General features: G+C 38.8%; 2 protein-coding genes and 1 long non-coding RNA gene across 4 annotated transcripts in view; 1 reads left to right on the top strand and 2 right to left on the bottom strand.

Moving 5' to 3' along the window:
• Positions 1 to 25,009, bottom strand: part of LOC140941153 (ADP-ribosylhydrolase ARH1-like) — a 245,793-nt gene that overhangs the window by 124,742 nt on the left and 96,042 nt on the right. The window lies entirely within an intron of this gene.
• Positions 2,688 to 6,871, bottom strand: LOC140942236 (uncharacterized). Its single transcript, XM_073391199.1, has 2 exons — positions 6,570 to 6,871; positions 2,688 to 3,824 (listed from the first exon to the last, which is right to left on the bottom strand). The coding sequence occupies exons 1-2, from the start codon at positions 6,820 to 6,822 to the stop codon at positions 2,692 to 2,694; spliced, it is 1,386 nt and encodes a 461-aa protein (XP_073247300.1). The 5' UTR covers positions 6,823 to 6,871; the 3' UTR covers positions 2,688 to 2,691.
• On the top strand, positions 9,888 to 19,397 carry LOC140941139 (uncharacterized). The gene is made up of 3 exons (XR_012166426.1): positions 9,888 to 9,991; positions 18,840 to 18,911; positions 19,375 to 19,397. It is a non-coding gene; the product is annotated as an uncharacterized lncRNA (long non-coding RNA).

Raw genomic sequence — 25,009 nt, 5'->3', positions numbered from 1 at the left:
GTTGAGTCGTCCTTGTCGAGTCAACCGTGTCTCACCGAGTCATCGTCATGTAGTTATGGTGCCTTATTGAGTCACCCTCGCAGAGACATCGAGTCCTCGTCGAGTCCTCGAGTGAAGTCGAGTCGTCCTCGTCGAGTGTTGAAGTATCGCTTGAAAATTCGAGGGTCTATTTATTTACTTTTGAGCGTCGGTAGAAAGATGACTCGATTCCCAGAAACGGTGAGTGATCCAAAAACCATTCTGAAAAAGTGTAGATCGCTAAGCAAGGAGGGTTGGACACAGGTCTTCATTCTTGACTATGCAGTCTGTCCTTCAACTTCACCGTTTGCCCTTGGGTATTTGGGCACAATTGTCACAAGAACAACGTCGTACTAAGAGAAAGATAACAGAAAGGGTTCGGAGCTGAATTTTGGGCCCTTATCTGATACAATTATGGAGTGTATGCTATGTGTGGAAAATAGTTCTTTCGGGTTGACTCTTTCAGATATTGATCGTTCAGTTTCGGCTTTACCTCCAGCAACCTTGTATACGTATACTTTTACCACAGGTTCAAAGAGGGTAGCAAATAACATTTCCTGTGAGCGACAAGGGAATGTGGCTGTCATGAGTGGCTCTTTGGGTTCAGAATGATTTTCGGCACGGGTGCCACCATGTTCTCAATCTTCGAGCGTCATTTTGCAAAATAGATCATAGAAAGTTCTGGCACCATACTGACGTTCAGACTGTAGCTCAGCACTTGGTTATGTTAGGGTGATCAACACTAATGCAGTCAAGAATCTGCAGTCTAATGGACCTGAGAATCACTGTGCATTCATCACAAAGGGTGGAAAGCCTTGAAGAGAAAAAAGCGGCGCACACTTCAGACATGGTGTCAAAAGAATTTGCAAACTTTACCCAAGGAGCAACTGGCCGGCAAACTCACCTGATGTGAGCCCCCTGGAGACCATCTGGCGAATCGTTGACGAGACAAAGTACAAAGAGCCAACCCCCAAAACACTGGACGAGCTGAGACCGCGATTACGGTTCGCCTGGAAAATTTGACTTTAGACACGCTTAGGAAGCTCGTACATTCTATACCTCACCGCTTAGAAAATGTCCGAAAAGATAAAGGAAGACATTCTGGTTACTAATATCTCAGTTATTCAATGTTAAATGGATAAGGAATGACTTACTCAGTTTTACGAAAGGTGGTGATGCAAATCTGTGAAATCTACGTGAGGAAAAAATCGGAGCGAACTTTTCAAACATCCTGAAAAGGCGGATGAAGCAAGTCTAAAACCTTTGATAGATCTGCTGATAAGATCCCAACGACATTTGTCCCATTTCAGGGACTGTTGAAGCATCGAAACACAAGATGAATTCTCTACAGAAAGGGTAGGAAAAGACAGAAATGCAGAAACTTTGGTCAATTCAACAGCAAATACAATAAACATTGTGGCCGGTGAAAAGCTTAGGACAAAATTCAACAACTTGACACAGAACCATAAGGGAGTAGACGACAAAGATAGAACGAGCAGGGACCTACGTCAGGCATGTGCGCTAATTGATAAGTTACAAGATCCCCTTGGTAATTAACAACTGCTCAACTGTTTCTGTCCCTCTCTTGTTGCGCATCCTGGCTACAACGAGTATAGGTGGCTTGTCTACGATATCCCCTACTTGGCGGGATGAAACTCATAATTTCACTTCATATGAGCTCAGAGCTAACCAGTTTCTTCTGGAAAAATATCCAATGTATGTTGGGAGGCAACAAGAATTAAAAAAGTATAGGTCACGACAAATTTTAAACAGGGGTGCGAAAGCTGGCAAGCAATGTCCAGGCACCGTCGCCAACGAACATTTTCAATGTGTGCAAACAGACCAGCAGCTGGCCCGAAATGGGAACAGAGCATATGGGAACCTCTTTACAAGAAGGATAACATTTAACCACAGAGATATAAAAAACTGCAGACTTATAACTATTCTTGTTGTATGACAAAATCCCCACTCTTTATCTTATTTCTTGAACTAATGGTTGTTCCTGAACAAATACATACACATGTACATACTTTATCTATTTACACACGTTAAAAATAAAAAAATAATAAAGTGATAACTGTTTTAGAAGATTGTTGTATAGGAGCCTAACTGATTATCGTTCTAATTTCGGTCAAGTTCCCTTTTAAACCGTTCCCTCTTAGATTATATGGAGGGCCGCGGATGCCAAATAAATCCTGAAAGTACATGAGGGACTTAGCCTTTTAATTGTTTTGAACATTAATTACATGGCTTTTAGCTTTTTGCGCTCAATCCGTGCTGCCACAACCTCGTGCCAATATTACCCAATAATATACTCGCTTTTAATCTTAGAGGTTAATTCAAACTGTATGTAGTCATTATGCCAAGGAGAAAACACAACCTTTATAACAGGTAAAGAGATTGTGTAAGCGATACTCCTTAATTTAGCTGAACTAACGAGCGCGTAGAGGACGTGGCGAACAGCTTGGCTTTATCAAACCTTTCAATCCCTTGCCACAAGTGTATCATCTAGATATTTTAATACTTTTAAAATTTCAAATATAACTCTCTCTAAAGCATGCTTAAAATTCCTGTTTGTCAGGAGCTGCTGCTATTGGGTCATTGAATTTCAGCATGATCAAGCAAGCTAATTATGGCTCAGAATACAAAGTTACGGAATTTTTCCCCTTGCCATCAAAAGTGCTTGTGAAGTAGAAAATTCTTGAGACGCGTTGGCAACGGAAGCCTGTCAACTTTACTAGGTGAGACTCTGGTGTTAATCACTTGTCGGCACAGGAACTTTAGGTTAAAGATCATTGGTAGCTGCCATATTCGAATGTACCCATCGCTATAGCTACCAGCAAGTTCCTCGCCGCTTTGGGTAAAAGCCATGTGAAAGACCCCTGCCTCGCTGTGGAATTCTGGTGGCTGTTGCGATGGGTCTAAGACAAAACTAATTTGTCCATTCTCTGTATTCACACAAGAAATAATTCCGTCATTTGCTCCCACTGCTAATATCGTTCCATCCGGGGAATATCTGACAACATTTAGCATCTTTTTAAACTTTAGATTGTGTCTAACCTGGATTTCGATGTCCCGTCTGTCAAAACTCGACATGCGCCAAGTTTTAACCACACCTGCGTAAATAACGCACGTGGCAAATTCTTGAAAGGGAAAGCGCGGATCAAAGATACAGACAGACTGTGTAACGTAATCTTCCAGATTGCTATCGCCGAGATCTGGAACTTTGTACGGAGCAAGAATTTTCGCGCTGTCTAGACTTTTCGTCAAGACCAAGCGTGCGGAGATTAAGAAATAAACATTTCCTTGTGATGAGGTTACTGCAAGAAGTTGACCGTTGGGAGAAAACGCGCAATCTACAACCACGCCGCGAAAACCAGCACACACTTTGCTTACTTTGTCAGAACAAATCGTTCTTGCGTTTCGCGTATTGGTGATTGACAGGTTTAGAGATCCTCCCACTACACGTATGGAGGCAACCATGCTCCCGTCACCGGAGAACGGGCACCCTTGCGGATATATCCGACGGTATTCTGACAGAGTTCCCGGGATGTTGCACGGAGTACATTTTTGCGGTGTAGAACCAACCTTTGAGAGAAAAAGATCTTCTTCTTCCTCAATGCCATGCTTTGTTGCTAGGCAGCACAGCTGAACACCGTTGGGGGAAATTGACCATGGACCGGAAGTAAGTGTGCAGTGGTACTTGGTGATAGCCGTGGAAGGTGAGGATGCTAAGTCCCAAGTGCGCGTGCGTGAAGTGTAGGTTGGATTTTTCGCCAAGTGCGATGAAGGTTCCACAACCGCTCCTTGAAGAGAGTAAACATATTATATATTACATATCTGGTAAGTTCAGTGGTCTTGCGTTGGCCCGTTTACCAGGTTCTAATAAGGAAAATGGTCATCCAAACTATTGTACATAGCCAGGACCCATCACTAAACGGAAACGGTGGTTTAGTGGTGTCTCTATAAAATGATGGTTTCTCATTGGAAGAGCTTTCCCCCAATAATTGCAGATTATAGTATAAGATTTAAATGCCCTAGTGATGTTTGTCTGACAATGTAAGCTTCACGCACAAAAAGTATTTCGGTCTTATCTCAGGTTTTCACGCTAAAGACTTTTGTCCATAAAGCTTAGATTGGTGGTGTCTTGTATATCCCTAACACCCCTAGTCAAGATGGGTTTTCCTCGGGTACACGTCTTTGAGCCACCTCCCTCCTTTGCTTAGGGTGCGGCCGAAGCAAGACCCCTGAAGTTAGCAAATATAAAGCAGTTTAGGTGGCAACTAGTACTTTTTCACGACGTTAACGATTTACCCACCATTTGAACTAAATATTGAAGCCACACCAACTCAGCCCTGTTTAGCAGATTTAATAGCCTTCGCAGAAAGGAATTTAGGGCGCAAATGATAACAGTATCACTCTCTCTCCTCCCGCGTACGTGTCTTCATTTTTCGCGCGCATCGATTATCATTTGTCCCCGTATTTCCTACACACCTGCCACGTAGGCGACAGATTTAATTCTTCACTCCCAAAAGAGGCCACACTCTAAATTCAACACAATTTCCATCTTTTAATTTCAAAATCATTTAAGCAATATCTGAAAGTTTTGAAAAAGAGATTTCATCTTAATGATCACACCATAGGATTTGTCCTCACACTCAAAAGTTAAAGCCATCTTAGGAGAATCCTTCTTTCACTCTGGGAGACCTGACTAATGTCATGTCTACACTACCCGATAGCTCTTGACCAAAAAAAGAAAACAAAGAAAACCAAACCAAACATGTACAGTAGGGACTTAACGATCCAACAACGCGACCTCAACAAGAACGTCTCTTAAAAAGTGAATTTGCGTTCTTTCAGTCTTTATCGCAATTATTCCTACCCACTTACTTTGCCTGCCAAATGTAAGCGAGCCCTCCTGGAATTGAATTCCTAGGGACCATATCCAAGTTCGAAAAGAGAAATAAAATTTCGTCGTTCCTTGTTTATGACTTCCACAAAACGCGAAATTTGGCACTTTCACGTCGTAGTCGTGCAAAAACGGGCAAAGAAATATACAAAAAAGCGTGATATCATGTGCAAAGTTGTTGTTTTGCTTATAAAACCTATTGTTTTTTTGACGTTCACGTTGCCGTCCGCGCCGTTGGATTTTCCCATGTCGCGCTGAAGTGGATCGTGCCACCCGCCGTGGCAGTGTGATCAGGTGTCCACTTCAGGCCAGAATATTATCTTTTATGTCGACACAAGAAACATAACCTCTCCGGTTTAGTGTTTACATAGCCTAAACACTCAATTCAGTTTTTGTATGAGGCTGAATACGATCAACAGGGAGATTGTTGTCTATGTTGTGATTCAATTTTATCCTTGGTATAAATTTTATTTCCCTCTGTTGCATGGGTATGGTAATGTATGATGATGAGTTTAAAACCGAGGCAAATAAAATTTGAACCAAGGATATAATCGAACCACAACACCTACGTCAGGACTGTCGTATATTCGGCTGACACACTATAGCAACTGAACTTAAAGCTAAAGTCACTCCCACGTTGTTTATTTAATTTTGTATTTCTTTCTTTGTCAATTTTTTTCGCGCAATTCGAGGTAACATATTTAAAGCGGTAATTTTCAAATCTAAGGATGGGAAATGGCATGTACAACCGTGATTGAAAATTTCTGTCTTAAACATTGATTAATTAGAAATGTGAAATTAATATCACAAGCCTCATGGCTGTCGATTACTCCGAAGTTTATGTGTTCGCAGCTGTATTTCGTGTAGACTATCTCTCGCTAGTCTTAACAATTTTTTTTTTGGCCATTCAGCGTTTTGGAAAACCGGAATTCACTTGCTTCGAGGATATTCAATTTCTCTCAAACTGCTTTACAATTCACTGGCTAATTATTTTTCAGTTAGGCGAGTAAGTAACAGTTTATTTCTCATGTGAAACATTTGTTCATTGGCGTTTACAATTAGTATTATTTTTCGTTTTACCAAACTTAATCAATCTAAACATCTAAAAGGTTAACATAGTAAAATGATTCGAGATAGCTGCATGACTAAATTATTCTAGTTTAAAAGTTTTGCCTTGTTGTTCTGTACGGTTGTTTGAAAGTGGAAAAAACCATCTGTGCTAATAGGTAATAAGTGGACTTTCCTTTTGCTGACCAAGCCTTCAGATCTGTATGTTGTAAAGACTATGATGCATGTAAATCGACAGATCGACAAACCCATCTGTACAATTTAAACTGCGTGAAAAAAAATGCAAACGTTTTATAGTACGTCAAATGAAAGAAAAGACTTCGACTTGCGTTGACAACGCTCTCTTATCAGATAGCAATAAAGTTCTACACTCAAACTTTATTCAACTTTGAAAACGAAATTCCCGGAGGTTAAATATCAACATTAGGTTAATGAAAGTATCATTCGTTCGCTGTTTTCACAAGACCATCAACAAATTTAATCTCATTTGCCATTTCATGTAACCCTGTGTTGATTATGTCATATGTAGCAAATAAACTCAGTACATTAAGGATGAAAAAGGTACTTTGCTCACCGTATATGAGTACTGAATCATCCTGAGCAGCAAATAAACACTGATATTGGTAATGATATCTCACAGAACTAATCAATTCATGCATATAGCGCGGAGGATTACTGCTTGCCAGACCTTCCCCTGTTAATTGCATAACAACAGTACCCCTAGTACATCTTTTCTTCCGCGGGAATGGCTTGTAGACTCTTGTTGACGGCGGTGAAGGGTCTTGTAACGATTGAGGAAGGTAGTGGCTTGAGCAAGTTATACCCATCGTGAAGAAAACAGCGAACGAAGCAACCGAAAATGTAAATTTGTCAACTTTTCCGGAGTAGCCGGCTGCTTAAAACAATGCGGCGCGGTGAATCGCTCGATTTACGTCACAGAGTTGAGAAGACACTTGACAATGCTCAATGGTCGTTATTTGTTATGTGCTTTTTTTTTTGTTACCTGATGGGAAAAGACGGAGATGTAATTTATCTCACTGAATCAAAATTTCGTTACAAGAAAAGTTTGTTAACTTTTTTATTCGCCTGTTGGATTAGTATAAAAAGTTCAATGTAAAATTTACATTTAAATCTGGTGTCTGTAAAATGCTGACTGTAGAGTCGTTTCAGGGTTCACTGTTCTTTTGCTTGTATCCAGTCTCCATGATACTGGTCACTGAAGTAGCAACATAGCAAAGAAAGTTTCCATTCGCGTAAATCAGGTGTTACTTTAGACAGTAGTCTGGCAAAAAATAGCCGATTCTAGCTGGACTTTGAAATCTAAAAAGTCAGTGCTTGCAACGCAGTAGCTGGTAATTCAAAGCCGCAACGACAACACAGTGACAACACTGTATAATTTTTTTTCGTCAAAACCACTTCGAATTGAATTGGATTTGCTGCTGTGAACAAAGTCAATCGTATGGTATCGGCTTTGACTTCACCTTTGACGCACGTCAAATGTGAATTAAACCAAATATAAACCCTCTTTGTTAGCACCTTTGTCCTTGGTAAAGGTGAAGTCAAATACGTAACAAGTTGGAGTCAAAGGTGAAGTCAACATACAAAGGCTTTGCTTTACTGAACACACGATTTACCACTTTACCACAGTAAACAGTCTACCCGTTAACCTTGAGCGATTTCTTTACAGTTGATGTTAGTGTTATTGGTCGATCAAGTCATATTCAGATGTGCTCTAATAAGGCGGAAATCATGGGTGAATTTAGAGGTGGACCGGTAATCCTGATCCCGGCTTTCAAATGGTGAGGAGCGAGTTTTTATGTTTGAAAAACGAGGGGGGAAAAAAACGAGAGGAGACTGTGGTGTGGGTCGTCCTCTCGTTTTTACTCCTTGTTCAGTTATTTTTCGAGAGTGCCAATGGGGTTAGCAGTTAATTTAACTGAAAATTGGCCAAAGAACAGTAGAAGACCTGAAAGACTAGTGATATTTGGTCAAAACATTAGAACTTGACTGAAAACTGTGTACCCCCATTAGCACCCTCATTTTTCGCCTGAGCTCTACTATCTGAACGCCTTGAGCAGGCTAATTCTTGACTGAATCGGTTTAGGAATTTGACCGGTTTGCTGATTTCGTAAAGCTTGCTCTTACATCCTGTAAGGGCGTAACTATATTCTATTCCTCCGTCACCATATTTTTGGATGGGCCGTTCAACTAGCTTCCATGTCAGCCGCATTGTTGCTGCCGAGCCTGTTTAGATTCTGAAGAACAAGCCAGGCCGTGATCAAGGTGCTGGGTTCCAGTCCATCACGCCTGGTCATACTTGGTGAATACCAAGGCTTTTCGTAGCCTCTCGATGGCTATCTAGCGACAGGTCATTAAGATCATCGCGATCAGAATAGTCTGTTAAGAAAATCCACATCGATCCGTTTTCTGCAATGTTCCATGTGTGATGTTACTTCAGGTACGTCGCAAGCGATGGTCAAGTCAAAGGAAATGGAATTGAATTGACTGGGCACGTGGCTCCAAAACCATCCCAATTTTCGGGTGTTTCTTTCTTAAACCACAGGGTGGGCTAATTGCCTAATTGTGCTAAGCATGGTGTTATAGATCAGCTATGTCCAATCCCTGCAGTGAAATTTTCCTTTAAAAGGAGTTTGAATTAGGTGATAGACTACGAGTAGTCCCCCATTTTTCCTCAGGGATAGTAGAACGAGCGAAACGCGAGCGCTCGTGAAAATCACCCCACGCGAGAAAGGCGAGACACATGGGGTAATTCTCACGCGCGCTCGCATTTGGCTTGCTCTACTATCCCTGAGGACAAATGGGGGACTACTCGTAGTCTAATTAGTTGATGATCCTTCCTTGTAACTAGTTTACAGGCATGAGATTGTTTCTTGGATCGAAAGATTCCTTGTGGGTCCTTGTGGACGTACCGGATTTCACACTCTTTTGCATGGACATGGCTATAGACCGCTCCTAGCTACTGTGAAAGCTACGAAAAATAGTGTTCGTTCGTGAAAGCATGTCCCTTCTCCTGGAAGCCGGTACCGCTTCATGTCACTTTACCTAAAAAAGTGAAAATAAAGGAAAAATTGGCGAATTGGTTGCGGATTAACTTTGTTTGGATAAATAAATTAGCATTTCTGATATAAGATAAAAAGATTAAATTTGGGCATTTAAAATGATTTTTTCCCTAATATTTGTTCAGTTGAAATGAAATAGACGGTCATTCAAAACGCGAAGTGTTAGAAATATTTAATAGAAGTAAGGAAAGTGTTATTGCTTGATTTCTTTTCTTAAACCCACTACCAATAGACCTTTGTAGATTTTTAGCTTGTATATTGAGACCACGTGATGTTAGACTGCGAGCAGTCTCTATTTTTCTTCAGATTTAGTGAGAGCAATGCACGCGCGCGGGAGCGGCGAAGCCGCAAGACGCGCGAAAAGAGGGCAGCGTCTCGCGCCATCAGTTAGGCGCGTGGCCATTTGCGTGTCTCGCGTTTTGCTCGACGGACTACAGAAAAAAGGGAGACTGCTCGTAGTCTAACGTGATGTTCTCCGGGAATTTGCCTTTTGTATTTTGATTTTAAAATTATGCATACATATGCATCTGGGTGCACGTGTAAAAGACTTACGAGGTCATCTTTGATTAGTTTTTTTCTGCGCCTCCGATTTACCCAGACCTCATCGCGGCTTCATTTTTCGTTTTCATTTTCCCCGCGCTTAGACCATGTGATGAAGACTCTCCAATCAGCGTATGTAATGGAAACCAGGGTACCTCTTTCGAGCGTTTGAGAACCCAGCGTCGAAAGAGAGGAGATTTAACTCCCGATTCATTCATTTATTGCAAAGGAAAACACATCTTTCTTGAGAGAAAAGCAATTAAGAATACCTGAGCATTTATGCGGTTGATTGAAGTTGAAGAAAAAGCCAGAGTTCTTGAAGTACAAGCAAGAATTCAATGCACGTGAAGAAGAGGTTCTGGCGTGAAAACACGATGTAAGTTTTAATAGACTTGGTGCTGACTACTGTATTTTGTTATATACAACTGTAAGCTAAAATGGGCTTGCTTTCTGTTTTTTATTTTTTATTTCTACTCAAGCTTATGCACGATTACCAAGTCCTTTACGAAAGTTGTCACTTCTGTCCGCCATGCATATTGGATTTGAAACGCGCGCCTGCGCAATACCCGCTTGAGTACAAGAAAAAGAGAGTTTATTTCTAAGCTGAACTTTAAGAAAATTTGTGCAAACAAAGCTACCAGGTAAAATGAAAATTAGACAAGACTTAAAGCATTGAGCAATGCAAGGCAATAAGCCATGCTTGTAGAGAGTAGATACAAGCCTTCATGAAGGCTGTGACCTGGGGGGGTGGGGGGGTTACTCCCATACATTAGCTATACGGGTATGTGCCGCCCAACGGGGTCGTGATTTTGAAGCTCCTGATTTAGAGCGGGGTATTCATTTCAGAGGCATTTTCTAGAACGGGGTATAATACTTCAAACGCACGAAAGCCCCAGTTTTGTAAGCAGCCACTTGAAATTATTCAAGGACAGATTGCTTTTAAAAAAATGGTTCAATGCGTTAACAAGGAAACTGTTGTACTCTTGTTGCACCCTAGAACGGAGTATAAAAAATTGGCGCATTTCTAGAACAGGGTATCAGTTTTAGGGTGAATTGTAGAGCGAGCTACAAAAAATTGGCCCATTTCTAGAACGGGGTGCCAATGCGGAGTCGCGGGTGGCACATACCCTCCCAAAAAATACCCAAGTGCCCCCCCCCCATTATAGCAAAATAATTATGCTAAAATTGAATAAAACACGTCTTTTCCACGTCTTTTCGGCACTTTTAGCCATAATTATTATGGCTAAAAGTGCCGAAAAGACGTGGATCACAGAGATCCGTCCTGCTGTAACTGACCCGTACTGAGCTCCTGAATTGTTCGCCCCATGACTGATCCTTTGCCGACTGCTACTCAACTATCTCTGGGCTATGCTTTTTATGATATGGATGTGTCGGTCTTAGCATTTGTAAAAATACAAATGCACAGACCCGTGAACACAATGTTTCTCTATTCTTATTATGTGTTTGTCCAAAAAGGCGTATGAAACTGGCAAAATTAACAAATTTGGTTTTGAACATTTAAAACACTATGTATAAAACTAACTTTTTGAACCTATGATTTGAAGACCATTACATGAATCTTTGTCATACGCTGATGAACTAAATCCTCCCGATTTTGACAGAGATCATAAACAGTTCACTTTTGACATCTGTATTTCCCTCACCATGGAAAGAATCTGAAATTGTTCCAATTCTAAAGGATGGTGGAGATCCGGAAGTAGCCAACGGGAATAGACCTGTGTCGTTGTTACCTGCCCTATCTAAGATATGTGAACGAGTAGCCTTAAATCAATTCACCGAATATGCAATAAGGAGAAACTGTCTCAGTGGACACCAGAGTGGGAATAAGAAACGACATTCGACAGAGACACTCAATATTTTGATGTCAGATCTAGCCTTGGAGGCAATGGACTGCAAGCAAGTCACTGCCTTGGTGTTATTAGATCTTTCCAAGGCATTTGACAGCATTGATCACATGTCCTTGTTAAAGAAGCTACGTACAATGGGTACCTCTAAAGAAGCAATAGAATGGTTTAGAAGCTACTTGACCGGAAGAAAACAGTCGGTGAGAATTGGTTGCGAAACATCTGAACCCCGCCTAGTCTCGTATGGTGTACCACAAGGATCAATTTTGGGCCCCGCATTGTTTAATATCTACATCAACGATCTACCATCTGTACCTAAGGTGCTATGTTGATGACTCACAGTTATACCTCTCATTTCCTGTACGTGATGCCACCTTAGCCGCAGCTCAGCTGACAGAAGATCTTAGGAACATAGCCACATGGTGTTGTAAAAACAGTCTACTCATTAACCCGGAAAAAACAAAACTTCTGGTTCTGGGGACTCCGCAGTTGCTGATGAAGATACCAGATGATCTAAGCATTACACTACTCACCAAGGAGATTACATCATCTAAGTCTGCGAAAAACCTGGGGGTTACAATGGACTGTAATTTAACGTACGACGAACATATAACTCAATTAACTTCGAAATGTATAGGTAGCCTTTGTCAAATAAATCGCGTAAAATACCTGTTTGATAGGCGTACGTTGATTACTATAATTAATTCTCTCGTATTCAGTAAATTATTGTACTGTTCATCAGTATGGGCTAATACCACCAAGAAAAACATCGAGCTATTACAGACAGTGCAAAATTTTGCAGCCCGGATAGTTTCTGGAACGAGGAAATTTGATCATGTTACACCTATTCTTAAGCAGTTACGTTGGCTGCCAATTGTTAAACAACTTGAGGTTAGGGATGCTACCATGGTATTTAAATGCTTAAATGGACTTGCACCTCCATATCTTTGTCAGAAGTTTAAAACCAGATCGGAAGTGCACAACTGCAACACTAGGAATAGGGACCGCCTACATATACCACTCTGTAGGACGGCTGCAGGTCAGCGCGCGTTTACCTTCAGAGGTAATATGTGGAATAGTCTCCCAGACGAGTTTCAGTCTATCACTAATTTAGATGTATTTAAGGTTAAAATAAAACAGCATTTTTTAAGGGTATTTTTGGAAAACTAAGTTTTAGATATTTGACATTGTAAATTAAGCTGAAAAGCCTTTTTAAGGAGAGTAATAAAGTTATTATTTTATGAACTCATTTTGATCAGTATTTGAAAGTTTTTAAAATGTGTCAGTTCAGTTTTGGTTTTTGTATGGAGGAGAGATATGATGCATGACTCAATTCAAATATTTGATCAGTTAAAGCGAGTCACTTGTTAAACTTGAATAGCAGTTAGTTGACAGACAGCTTATTGGAGGGGTAATTACTGTACCATGTGAATCTGTCCCTGGGGCATGGGGTAAATCCTTTAAATTACGAGAATACTTTTGTAAATTTCCCATTATTCCCCGGGGGTTTGGGGGTGACTAGAACATTAGACGTGTAATCATCCTTGGTGCGTTCGTCCTTAGAATATGCTGATGTGGTTTGGGATGGACATTCTGAATCTGATAAGTAATTTGTTAGAAAGCTTACAGATAGAGGGCGCAATGGTTGTAACCGGTGCTTTAAAAGGGACAAACAGGGTATCTCTATTAAAAGATCTTTCTAATTCTTGGGTCGAACTTAGTGTTGGAAGAAAAATTCATAAACTTACTTTGATGTACAAAATGGTATTTAAGTTAGCCCTGCCTTATTTATGCGATTTATGTCCTAATTTTGTTTCTGAAAGATCTACAATCATCGTCAAAAGTGTTGGGAAGGTTGCCTTTTTTACCTCTTCTTTTTCTTCCTCCCCACACCCCTGGCCCAATGTTGATCAAAACGTTAATGTTTGTGCGCCCAATTGTTCTGTTATATCCCAACATTGAATAGGGGGGATGGGGGATATTTAGCAAAAGAGAAAACTCTGTTTTTTCAGGATTAAAATGGACTACTGTTAAGTTGTACAACCTTCCCAACTAATTTTGTCTGTGATTGTAGTTATGATCTCCGTTCTGCCAATAATCTCTGCTTACCCTTCGTTCGTACTGAAAGACACAAAAAATCTTTTCTCTTTTCATCAATTCAAGAGTGGAACAGTCTTCCATTAGAGACACGCATATTGTCTTCTCCAGTTATCTTCAAGCGCAACCTTTAAAATATATATAGATTTAGCCAGGGCTAAAAGTGAAGCTCTCATTAATAAATTTATGATTTAAATCAAACAATAAACTTGTAATCCACAAATCAGTTAACTTAAGGGCACATATGTGACTTTTTAGGGAAAGGTAAGGCTAAGTGATTTTAGAGTGAAAAAAAATCTTTCATCGAATTGATAGCCGGTACCCAAAAAATAGCAATGATCGTCGATCACATTTAAGAGCCATAATAGCTCTTGATCACAGTAGATTAGGCCTGGAAAACGAATTCATGGAAAAAACAAATCAGGCCGAATTTTTTGCGTTCGACAAGTCTACTTAAAAAAATCTTACCAACAACTCTGGGAACGTGTAAACCAACATTTCATACTTTTTATGCATCACATCTGAGGTGAAACAGTAATATGAGGCGCTGTTTTTATCATACAGACCTCAGACAAAATGCAGTATTTCACAATTTTTCAAGACAAATTGCACTCATTCAATATTCAGAACCGTACGAAGCACGCGTGGGCTTTTAGCAAAACCGTTCAAAAAATTTCCAAAATCACCTATACGGCCAGCCGGTTGTCACTTTTGACAAGCGCCAAATTTTCAGTGAACATTAAAAGAGTTACGCTTCAACATAATAAAGAATTTATTGTTTACTTTTTTTATTTAATGGTTTTATAACGATTTGCAAATGCGCGGCATTTTGAGTACTCCTGCAAGTGTTGTCTGTGAACGACTGAAAACAAACAGCAAAGCAATTACAAGAGACTACTAACAATCAATAAAAGAAATGTATTTCGGTGAAACATTTACAGAGACAACAATTTTCATTCATGAAGACAAGTATTAAAGCGTCTCTAAAAATCCTCAGTCTTTACGCTTAAGCCTAAAGCTTTTAGCCGGCTTCCTGGTGTTTACTGTTTTCAGAGATGAACTCGAGGCAAGAAAATCGCTCAAAGCTTTCTTTCTACAGCCAAAATTATAACTAAATACTCTTCGGACATTTTTTCATTCTATATGCGGAGAGAAAATATCGACTAAAGGCTTTTTAAAGCTCTGTAAGCTTATACTGACTAGATCAGATCATTGTCTCAGATCTTAATACAAACGTGCATAAATTAGCCTCATAAACTGCGCTCGACTTCATGGAATTAGATATAAAAAAACAAACATACATTGTATACAATAATTACTCAGGCTTACCATTCGAGATGCAGCTCTTGAAAGGTATCAAGTAAGGCCAGAACATAGTTACTACTAACTACTACTAACTATGGCCAGAATCGCTTGACGGACTTTTCAACCCCGCATCCAGCAAGGTGAAAAACGAAAACGATGCATCCGAAATCGGATTTCCAACTTTGACAACCGGCGCATTTCCCAACCAAAAATTCAATAACCAGCCATGAATCAAAGAAGACTGTTGATAGCAGCTGTATTTCATTTTAAGCATCCAGTGGGAAAAGACAGTAAAAAACATCACAAGTTGACAAAATACTCTGTCAGCATCAGCTGTCAAAGTAAACAAGGTTCAAGATGCTGTATAAATTTTTTGCATGAACTCACCTGTCAAATTTTGACCAATCAGAACATAAAAATTGGACGGTCGTAGAGCGAGATGAACGCGTGACTATGGTGAGAAAAGTGAAAAGCCTCTGTCTTCCCTGCTTGTATTTTTAAATGATTGGCTGAATTTTCGCGTCCGAGATCAGTTTGAAATCAAAATGTTAATAACGCGGGGCCATAGTGACATTAACACAACACTTTCTGTCATCATGTCATTATTTTGCCGCCATTCTCTTTGTCTTTGTATTTCTCTTTCGCGTTGCCTTTGTCTGTTCATTCTAGCTCTGTCTCGTTCTGCTTGCCGACTTTCTTCGCTAAAATGTTGTCTTCTTCTTCTACTTCTAACGCGCTCTCTTTGGCGATCGTCTTCGCTTTCTACGCTTGTTGACTCTTGCTCTCTGCCGTTCACCTTCTCTTTGCTCTCTGCTTAAAACCTGTGATCTACACGCTAAAATCTCTCTGCTGTTGTTTGTTGACATGATAGCTTTTGTAAGTTGTAATAAAAGATATAAATGCTCTGTCGAAAAATCTTTTTGCTAAGTTGCTTTGAAATTTCTTTTTCAAAACCAGTTGCGCGATATAATTGCGCGACGTTGCGCCATGCGATTTCCCGCCAAAAAATCTCTACTTTCCCCTACCCCAAGAGTCCATGCGGACTACTTTCCACTACCCGGAAAGTCCGTACGGAGGGACGTACGCTGACGTCATAACCAAAATTTCTCGAATGGGTAGTTTATCTTAGTAATGGTGCTCCGCTCGCGCGCCCTCTCGCGCGCGCAAGGAGCTCCGCTAAAATTCCTGCATTTTCTATCCTGCAGCTATCACCGTTTTCAGAAAAATTGCTGCCCTTCATCTGCCTGTGCTATTTGTGATGCATCTATTGAAGACGCGAAACATTATTTCCTATACTGCCCAAGTTTTGCTGCTCTGTGTGAAAAGTTGTTTACCTCCGCTGTACAATTACTTGGAATAGATGGCATCATACCTCAGATAAGAGAAAAATCGGTTGGCTTTTAAATGGTATTTCTACTGCTGATTTTCAAATTAACATTAGGTTGTTTCAGCTTGTCCAGTCGTTTAATTCGCTATCAAATTGCTTCTGTTAGTTGCTGTGTGTGTGTGTATGTGTGTTGTTGTTTTTTTACATACATTTTTTTTTTGTTTTTTGTTGTTATTCTTTCGCTTTTGTGTGTGTGTGTTCGATCTTGACGTGCATCTGTATTTTTAAAAATAATATTCAAATGTATACAGCGTAAGCTCTCTAGATGAGCACTTTAGGTTCTTAGAGCAGATGTTGCAATAAAGATAATCATAAAAAAAAAAAGACGTGCAATGCAATGTCCCGAACTTAAAGAAAATACTGTTAACTGACACGTTTGATAACGTATTTTATCCTCCTCGCCAAGAAAAAAAAGGCCATGCCAGCCTTTGCAAAGTTGCAAAATTGAAACAAGACAAGATGCAGATTGCTTTAAGAAATAAATAATATCATTTTCTGGAAAAGATACATAGTGAAGTTCTTGAACTAAAAGAAATAAACTGTGTAAATTCCGTAAGAAAGTAAGAAAACAATGTCCTGAAAGAAAATATCATAACTCACCTTCTATGTTATAGATTTGGAAGTTGTTTCCAACCTCTTATGGTAAATATATTCAGCTTTCTTGCTGTGACCACCACACATGCTGAAAAGAGGTTATTTTCAAGAGAGACACCTTGCGCATATTGTGGTTTGAATAATGTCCGTGAGAGGTCTGGGGCCATTTTAGGCATTTTGGATCACTGCACAATTAATCCAGTATGGTGGAAATTGAAGAGTAGCAGGGACGATTGTAAGTGTTAAAGTTTACTGGTGAAAGCATACCACAGGGCACCCAAGTTCGGTGTATAAATAATATTATAATAATAATAATCATTAAGGGTTCCATATTGGAAGTGAATTGCTGCCCCAGGGCTCGAAATAAAAAAAAATCCTCAAGTCACCTTTTGGCAATCAACTTTAGACAATAATATAGTCGCCAGATGCAAATTTTTAGCTGGAAGTTTTTATAATGTAAATGTCGCAGATCATAGTATCAGGGCTTCTGATATTGAGCGCGGTTGTGGAGCCACAAAATTCAAGTAAATCCACAAAATCCCTCAAAATTCACAAAAACATGCAAAATACCATGAAATTTGCCAGAAATCATGTCAAATACTTGTAGATACAATATATTTGAAACTTATCTCGGCTATTGAGGCTGTTTAATTGCCATAAAGTTATCTTGCAAGCCCTCCCTCATCACTTCAACGAGCAAACAACATCCCAAAACTACCAAGCATAAATTATGTTGAGAAAAACTGGGCACTAGTCATGATGTCATGATGATCTTTGCCATTGGCTCATTTCACGAGCACTTTGTTGTTAAAATAGCAAATGATTATCTCTGGTAAAAAACATTAAACACGCTTGTCAAATCAGCGCAAAATCGATCAATTTCTAGCAAAATTTGCTCAGAAAATCCTACGAAATCAGCTGTTTTTTACAAATTGTTTTATTGGCAAAGTTAGCCCGTGAAAGTTTCCGCGCAATTTGACTTTTTTTCTGCTACCTTTCAGAAGCCCTGTAGTATGGTGTGATTCATCAGATTTGATTGTCTGAAAATATTGTGGATAAATTTGGCGATAAAGTAAACTGGCTTTGTTTATGTGATTTGGCACATTTTTTATGACAAAAGCAAAGTAACATAAGATGAAATGTTTGTTTTAACTTTACTCTTTTAATTTACATGTAAATTTAAATCATAGAGAAACCTGGTTGCCAAAGTGGGGACTAAACCAGAATTTTTCGTCATCAAGGAGAAAATGTTAGTCACATTGACGACCATATCAGTTGCAATTTCGAGCCCTGTTCCCCATGTAGATATTCAACATTTAATAATCATTTCGTGTGTGGGTTAAACATGAAATCACATGGACTTCTAGTCTCAAGTTTTGTGTGACTTGATAAAAATGGCTGTGTGGGAGACTATTTAATGAACGTCAAGGTCATTGGAGAAAAGGAGAGTAAATTGATGGTGTATAAATAGACAAGGCTACAGTTGAATTATATTGTATTTTTTATCTAGCACTAGTGTTATAACTCTGAAATTTCTTAATCGTTGACGGTATTGGTTTCAAATATACCCAAACACAGAACATATGCAAACAATGAATGCCTAAAGATTTTAATGAATATTATCAACAAGAATTATTTCTGCTGTTTTCATTCTTTTGCTTCACAAGGTTTATACAAGTGTTCGTTAAGAATTTTAAAGAAACAGGAAAACCTAGTCAGTCAGTTTTCCTGGCCTCATAAGGTAACTCGCTTTTTTCATTCACCTCGTTAGGCTTACAAAGATTTCAGTCAAACTGTTGTCTCTTCATGACACAATTTCGATTCATTGATAGTGTTCGTGATCTACAGCAATCCACAGCTGAGAACTGATTGGTACTCATGGTTAAACTATTTGCCAATAAATGAGCTTGGGAACTGGTTCCTTAAAAGTTGGATGGGAATGCTTACACTCCATCTTTGTCTCACTTCTTTTACAGGTGGAACAGCTATTGGAGGACATATCAGCCCCATTTATGAAAGTGAGGTCAGTGTCATCGAAGGACATACAGGTATAAACTCTCCAATAGGATTCACCTGATGGTCACTTCCTTCAAATGAAAAAAACCTTCAAAAATTAGGATTCAGTATAGTTTAATGACAAAGTGAAAAGATTCGCAAAGAGCAGCTGTTTAGCAATTTCCATTTATTACTTCATGCAATTCCACTTTTGGAAGACCAAAGAGTGTCTTATTTCAGTTTTATTTCATTCACATTTCATTTACTTTCTTTTTCATTGTTCAATACAATATAATATTCTTCTCAGGTCATTAATAGCTACAACTGTACATGTATACTATGAACATCCTAGAAAAGAAGGGAAATGAGAAAGTAGGTTTTTTTCAAGTGCTTTTCTTCAGAATTTTGCTGAAAAATTAACTGGTACTTAGAGCACTGGTGAAATTGAATAAAAGGCTATTTTGACTAGCAGCCAGCATTTTGTCTATTTTGGCTAACATCTGGTATTGTTTGCAGGGAAAAAATGTCATCACTAGAAAGGAAAAAGGAAATCAGAAAACAATGTTGGTATAACCCAGAGCTTGAGTGTGCATTCGTCGAAGTTGACAGACGGTGATCACAACACAGGTCTGAATATTTTTTTTTAATTTGTTGGAATGAACCAGCCTTATTTGTTTTGTCTGTGTGTTATATGCAATTTAAAGAATGAGTTTTTTTTTACTTGATTTTATCTTCTTATTCCTGGGGCTGTTTGAAGAACCCAGTCACTGGATGTTAGGTGTAAGTTCTTGAAATACATTTCAAAAACATTGTGTACTGTGCCAAACTCATTACATACTAAAAACTGTTACCATTGAGGGAAAAGTTTCCCCCATCTTAACCAATCAGAGCAGTGCATTTGTGGGCCTTGAGAGGTGAGTAAACGTTACTCAAGCAAGTGAAGTTTATGCAAAGTTATATGTTGGCAGATGTTTCTGAAATTGGGCTCATGTACAGAGATTGATGCCAAGATATTTACAAGCTCTAGTCCTAGTTTCTGTCTGTAGGTTTACAGGGTTCGTACGCGCCTTGAAAACCCGTGAAAACCCTTGAATTTTGAGAGTCCTCTTTCAAGGCCTTGAAAGTCCTTGAAATTCTCTTCCGTTCATTTTGGTCCTTGAATTTTAATCGAAGAACATTTGATAAGAAGCATTGTTACTATTATTGTCTTGTTCATTGTGGAAGGTAATTCTTTGATAAGTACTCATAAACACATTTTCATAAAAATGGTTGCCATTAAGAAAAAGGGCCCGTTATTATCAGAATATTTTTATAGTTTATTTGGAACCTGTGTTAAAAGTATTAAATAAGGTCCTTGAAATTCAAAAATGTGGTCCTTGAAAAGTCCTTGAATTTTACGGCAGAAAAAGTGCAGGAACTCTGGGTTTATGTCGAACTTTGTAGTGGAAAAAAGTCAAAATACATTTCTTTCTCTAAAGCAGTTGCGCATGCGTTTTTTACGTTGAAGTAAGGAAACACTGCCATAGTTTTTTCAACGATGACAAGTACATGTAGAAGATACAATTTTAATCATGCTTTGACATTAACCATGTCCACTTTCCTAACTTAATTACATTTATAATATTGATCACTTATAGATCAACAATAACAGCTCAATGCTTTTGCAAAACTTCTTTTTGATAGAATATGACACTATAAAAATGGTGCTCTTCCCTAAACAAGTTAGCTACTGTAAATAATGCTAAAAATAAGTTCATCGCCTCACGGTTTTTTGTATTTTATACTTCGGTTAAAATGAACATGTGGATGAAATATAGCAAACACCAAAGATGTATGTTTGTATGAAATAAATTAAAATCTGTGAGTCATGACCTTTCAAATAAAGGGTTAAATGATTAAAATCGGCTCAACTCAATGGCACCACAAACAAGCTACATGTACAGGCAAGATTTGAAGCGACTAATTGCAAGCGGTAAAGGGACCTTCTTTGTCTAGTGATTATAAATTCTTTCTGTTGTTCTTTTACGTCTTGGAAGATTTTTGCTGTAAAAAAGTGTCTTTGCAAATTATTGAACTCGCCACACACACGTCTTTACAAATCCACGCCAAATTGCCGGAATTTGCGCTTACACGAGAACGCTGACAAATATTTTGAGTATGGATAAAACACCACATCTGCTCACCAACAGATAATAAAAAGCCAAGAATACTCAGCAATGTTAAAGTTGTCTTACGTATGTTACAAAAATATTTTGTTGTACACACTGGTTTTGTCCGTGGGTGCAGAGCCGGTAAAGAACACAGTCGTAAGGGAAGAGCTTAATGCTAGATGTGATATTGGTGGGTAGATTGTTAATAAATATTAAAAAAGAATGGGACCCAATATGGTTCCTTGAGGCACCCAGGAAACTGCAGGCAACTACGAAGAAGCAGAACCGTTAACCACAACTGGTAGGCTTCACCCAGTTAGAAAGCTTTGAAGCCAGATGTTGGCCTTATTGCGAATTCTGTAGTAGTCAGCCTTAATTAAATGCTGTTTGTGGGGGACGGGATCGAAAGCTTTTGCGAAGTCTAGAAATACAGCATCAACTTGACCATTGACGTTTAGGACTGATGCCTGTTCGTACATGACGGTGATGAGTAGAGTCTCACATGACAGTCCCTGCTGAAAACCATGTTGTTGCAAACCACAGGCTGATGTTGTTAAAGCCACAGCCTCCTCTCAAAGCCCTTCTTGTGTACTTCACTAGTTCCACGCACAACTTAGTAATTTCTTCCACTGCGGGAGAGTTGCCACAAAATGCTGTTACAAAAATTAAAGCGAATCATACCATCTTTGGGTAGACGCAAAAGAGTTACTAAACTCGTAACCATTTGTCAAGCCTGTCTGTACATTGAGAAAATGCAAGAAACGTTAACTATTAAACATTCATGGATAGAAACATTCAAAACTCCAGCTAGAAAACAGATCTGGGCCTTAAATTCTGCAAGGTTAATTTAATTACCAGGACATTAACTGGCTTTATGAGGAAGATAAGTTGTTTACTTTGTTGATTAAGCTTATAACTGTATTTTGCACAGGGGTTTCATTAAGCATCGGAGATAGGAGAATTCTCCGTCTACTGTGCATAGTTCTACGGCTACGGCTGGAGAGTAGACTGTATGCTCGACAATTTTTATTTGCTCGCAAAAAGTTATTAAATGAACAAATACAAATGAAATAAAACATGAAGCAAAATAAATTACATGATGAAAAAATCATTGGCAAAGTTACGACAAGAAAAGTTTAAGCGATAAGAATCAACTACCTTTATGAATAAAAAGAACGATTTCTTTGTGAACTGCTATGAAACAAATGCAAATTTTGAGATTTTTCTATTTTAACGATGACTTCTAAAAAGTGTAGAGGTATGCAGTGTTTTTTGTTCGGAAGGTAGGAGAAATAAAATTTGCTATCAGTCTCAGCAGGGTTTAAACGCAGTATTTCCAGACTTGTTTTCAAGCTCTTTCCAGGAAAGTTCTTCGCCCTTTCAAAATATTTTCCTGTTACTTTACACTATGCTCCTGCTACTGCAATTCTTAATGAAACCACCGCCTCATTGACTCTGTAGAAAATTAGATTTCTTCAACGACTAGATGACTATAAATGTTAAAATGAGTCAGTTCATCCCAACAAGTGGACTGCTTGTTTTCACAATTTGCGACACATTCTACAAGGTCTTCATGTTCATCTTGGGTGTACTCAAGGGAATCTTAAATGCGTCAGTTACTTTGCTCAGTGAAGTCCGCTACTTTTCTCCCTGAAAGAAAAAGCAACTAGCTCTCACAGTGTTTTGTAAACAAAACATATGTTATTAAAACTGAATGAAAAGGTAAAGGCTCACTGGTTTTGAGTTATGTTTTAGTTTGCAAACGCTGTGCTTCAGTCAATTTTCCCATGTTTCTTTGGATGTCTATGTGGAATTTCTTCGCGCGCAAATGTACGTAATTTTAATTATCGCCATTTGTTCATTGCTTGTAAGAGTTGATTGTGTGGCAGATAAATTGGAACTTGAATAAAAGCTACATTTTGTTGATTCAGGGACAAGCACACTCTTTTGTATTCAATTTAGTCCCCAGGACTGAGTTGTTCAAAGCTGGGTTAAGGTAACCCAGGGTTAGTGCGAGATTTAAGTTCAGATATGAAAGCTTAAGAATAATTTCAGTTTTAATTCTTTTTGTCTACAAGTTGATTATTGGAAGCTTAAAAAAAACAGAGATAATTATCCGAGAAAATGCTTTTGAACACAATAAAATGAAACCCGGGTTAAATTTAACCTCGGGTTAAGCGCTTGTCGGCCTTCGAACAACTGGGCCCAGAACGTTGGAAATCGCATTTTAGGGCTTTGAATTTCAAAATTTTCTTTCAATTTATGGAGAACGGGGCACCCCCAGACTCCCCTAGAGGTACAAGATTTTCGGCCCCTTGTTGATACAGTCAGTTACTCTATTCAAACCTGCTTGCTACGTCAATTATTATTGAAAACCCATCGTGTCATTCACTGTCTTATTTACTTCAGAGGTTTTTTTTAGGGCTTGTATTTCCACTTGAGCTTCATTCAGTCTAGCTTCCAGGCTAAAAATTCCTTCTTCTCAAATTTTAGTATCATGTTTGATAGCTGTAAGTCTTAGTATGAGACTGTGATATTCTATTAGCATCATTTTAATGTACCGGTAGTCGCCATCTTGGGCTGCTTCAATGGAATCCGTGTGGGTGCCAGAGCTGCTTATCCTCAGCTGCTTTTTATCTAAATCGTTGTTTCCCATGTTTGTAACTGCTGTGGCACTGTTAGTAAAGGGAAGGACGTAGAAAAAAAAAAATTCACTGTGTTGTGTTGATTTCTCAAAGCCAGGTTCGTGGAGCTTTCAAAATAATGTTTATCTAGCTGCAACAGCTCATGCCCATTCTCCTGCCTTTTGTGAGTTTTATTCTCATTGTAATTGATTGGGGAAATTGCTCTAAAAAGTTTAATTTTTTATGAGTGAATAATACCAGCCTCTTCTTGTTGAGGAGGAATTTACAGGGGCGGATCCAGGATTTTTTTTAGGAGGGGGTGCACTCGTCTCTTGCTCTACTTCAACACCAATAAACCACATAGTTTTTTTTTTTTGGAGAATACCAGTTGTATTAGAAAACTGCAGGTCATCTCAGGGGGGGTGCGCACCCCCTGCACCCTCCCCTAGATCCGCCCCTGATTTACATGATACTTTTCATTTGTTTTATCTTTTACCACTTCAAATTGCACAGCTAAGCTGTGCCTTGGTTTGCAGACCACTTCTCAGTTTCAAAATTTCATATAAAACATTCTCAAGATAGACCCTATTCTCAGTTTTGCGAGTTTTGATGTCCAGTAAGCTAATATTCATCAACACTACTCACCAAGTTTAAATTTGATATGTGCTGACTCTATGGAGCTATATCTTTGTCAGTTTTCAACAAGTCCTCTCAAACTGGTCCACTTCACTGATTAATTTAACCCTCTGGTGCTGCAACATGTTTCTTTTTTTAGTAAGTGTAAGTTTGTCAGAATTGGTCAGAATATCCAGACCGAGGTATTGGTGAAAAGATCTATCTTTGCTGACGTTTTTTACCATCTTGATAGCTTAAACTGAAAGCTAAATTGGTCCAGGAAGGAAATTATGCATTGTTCCATATGGAACAAAAAATAATAATGACTAAAGCTTTCGTTAAAGGGTTAAGGTGTTATTTCCAGGATTTTTACTTACTGTTTTTGTTTAAAATAAAACCATCCAAGTGTCTATTGATAAATCATAATATCAACAACAATGTCAGTTTAGGTGTAGACTGAATAGTTGTTTATTTTTTCCCCAGCACCATGAATCCAACAGAATAAGGAAGTTTGTGATTACAGACTGCGGCTGCACACTGGTGGTGAAATTTCATGATAAAAGAAGCTGCATTCAAGGATCGGTTGTCTTTGCTTCATACTAATTTTATGACAAAGCAAAGGATGTTTAATGTGCTATAACGGTCAGAGTCAATTCTCTTTTCTCTGCAGGTACATTTGGGAAATAATAATTATTTAATGACCATTTCAGGTCGTTATTTCAAAGAAAAGGCTGTTATTTTGGCAATGATTTTGTGGTTCCC

This window comes from Porites lutea, chromosome 6, assembly GCF_958299795.1.
Source record: "Porites lutea chromosome 6, jaPorLute2.1, whole genome shotgun sequence".
Lineage (NCBI taxonomy): Eukaryota > Metazoa > Cnidaria > Anthozoa > Scleractinia > Poritidae > Porites > Porites lutea.
This window is presented reverse-complemented; position numbering and strand designations above follow the sequence as displayed.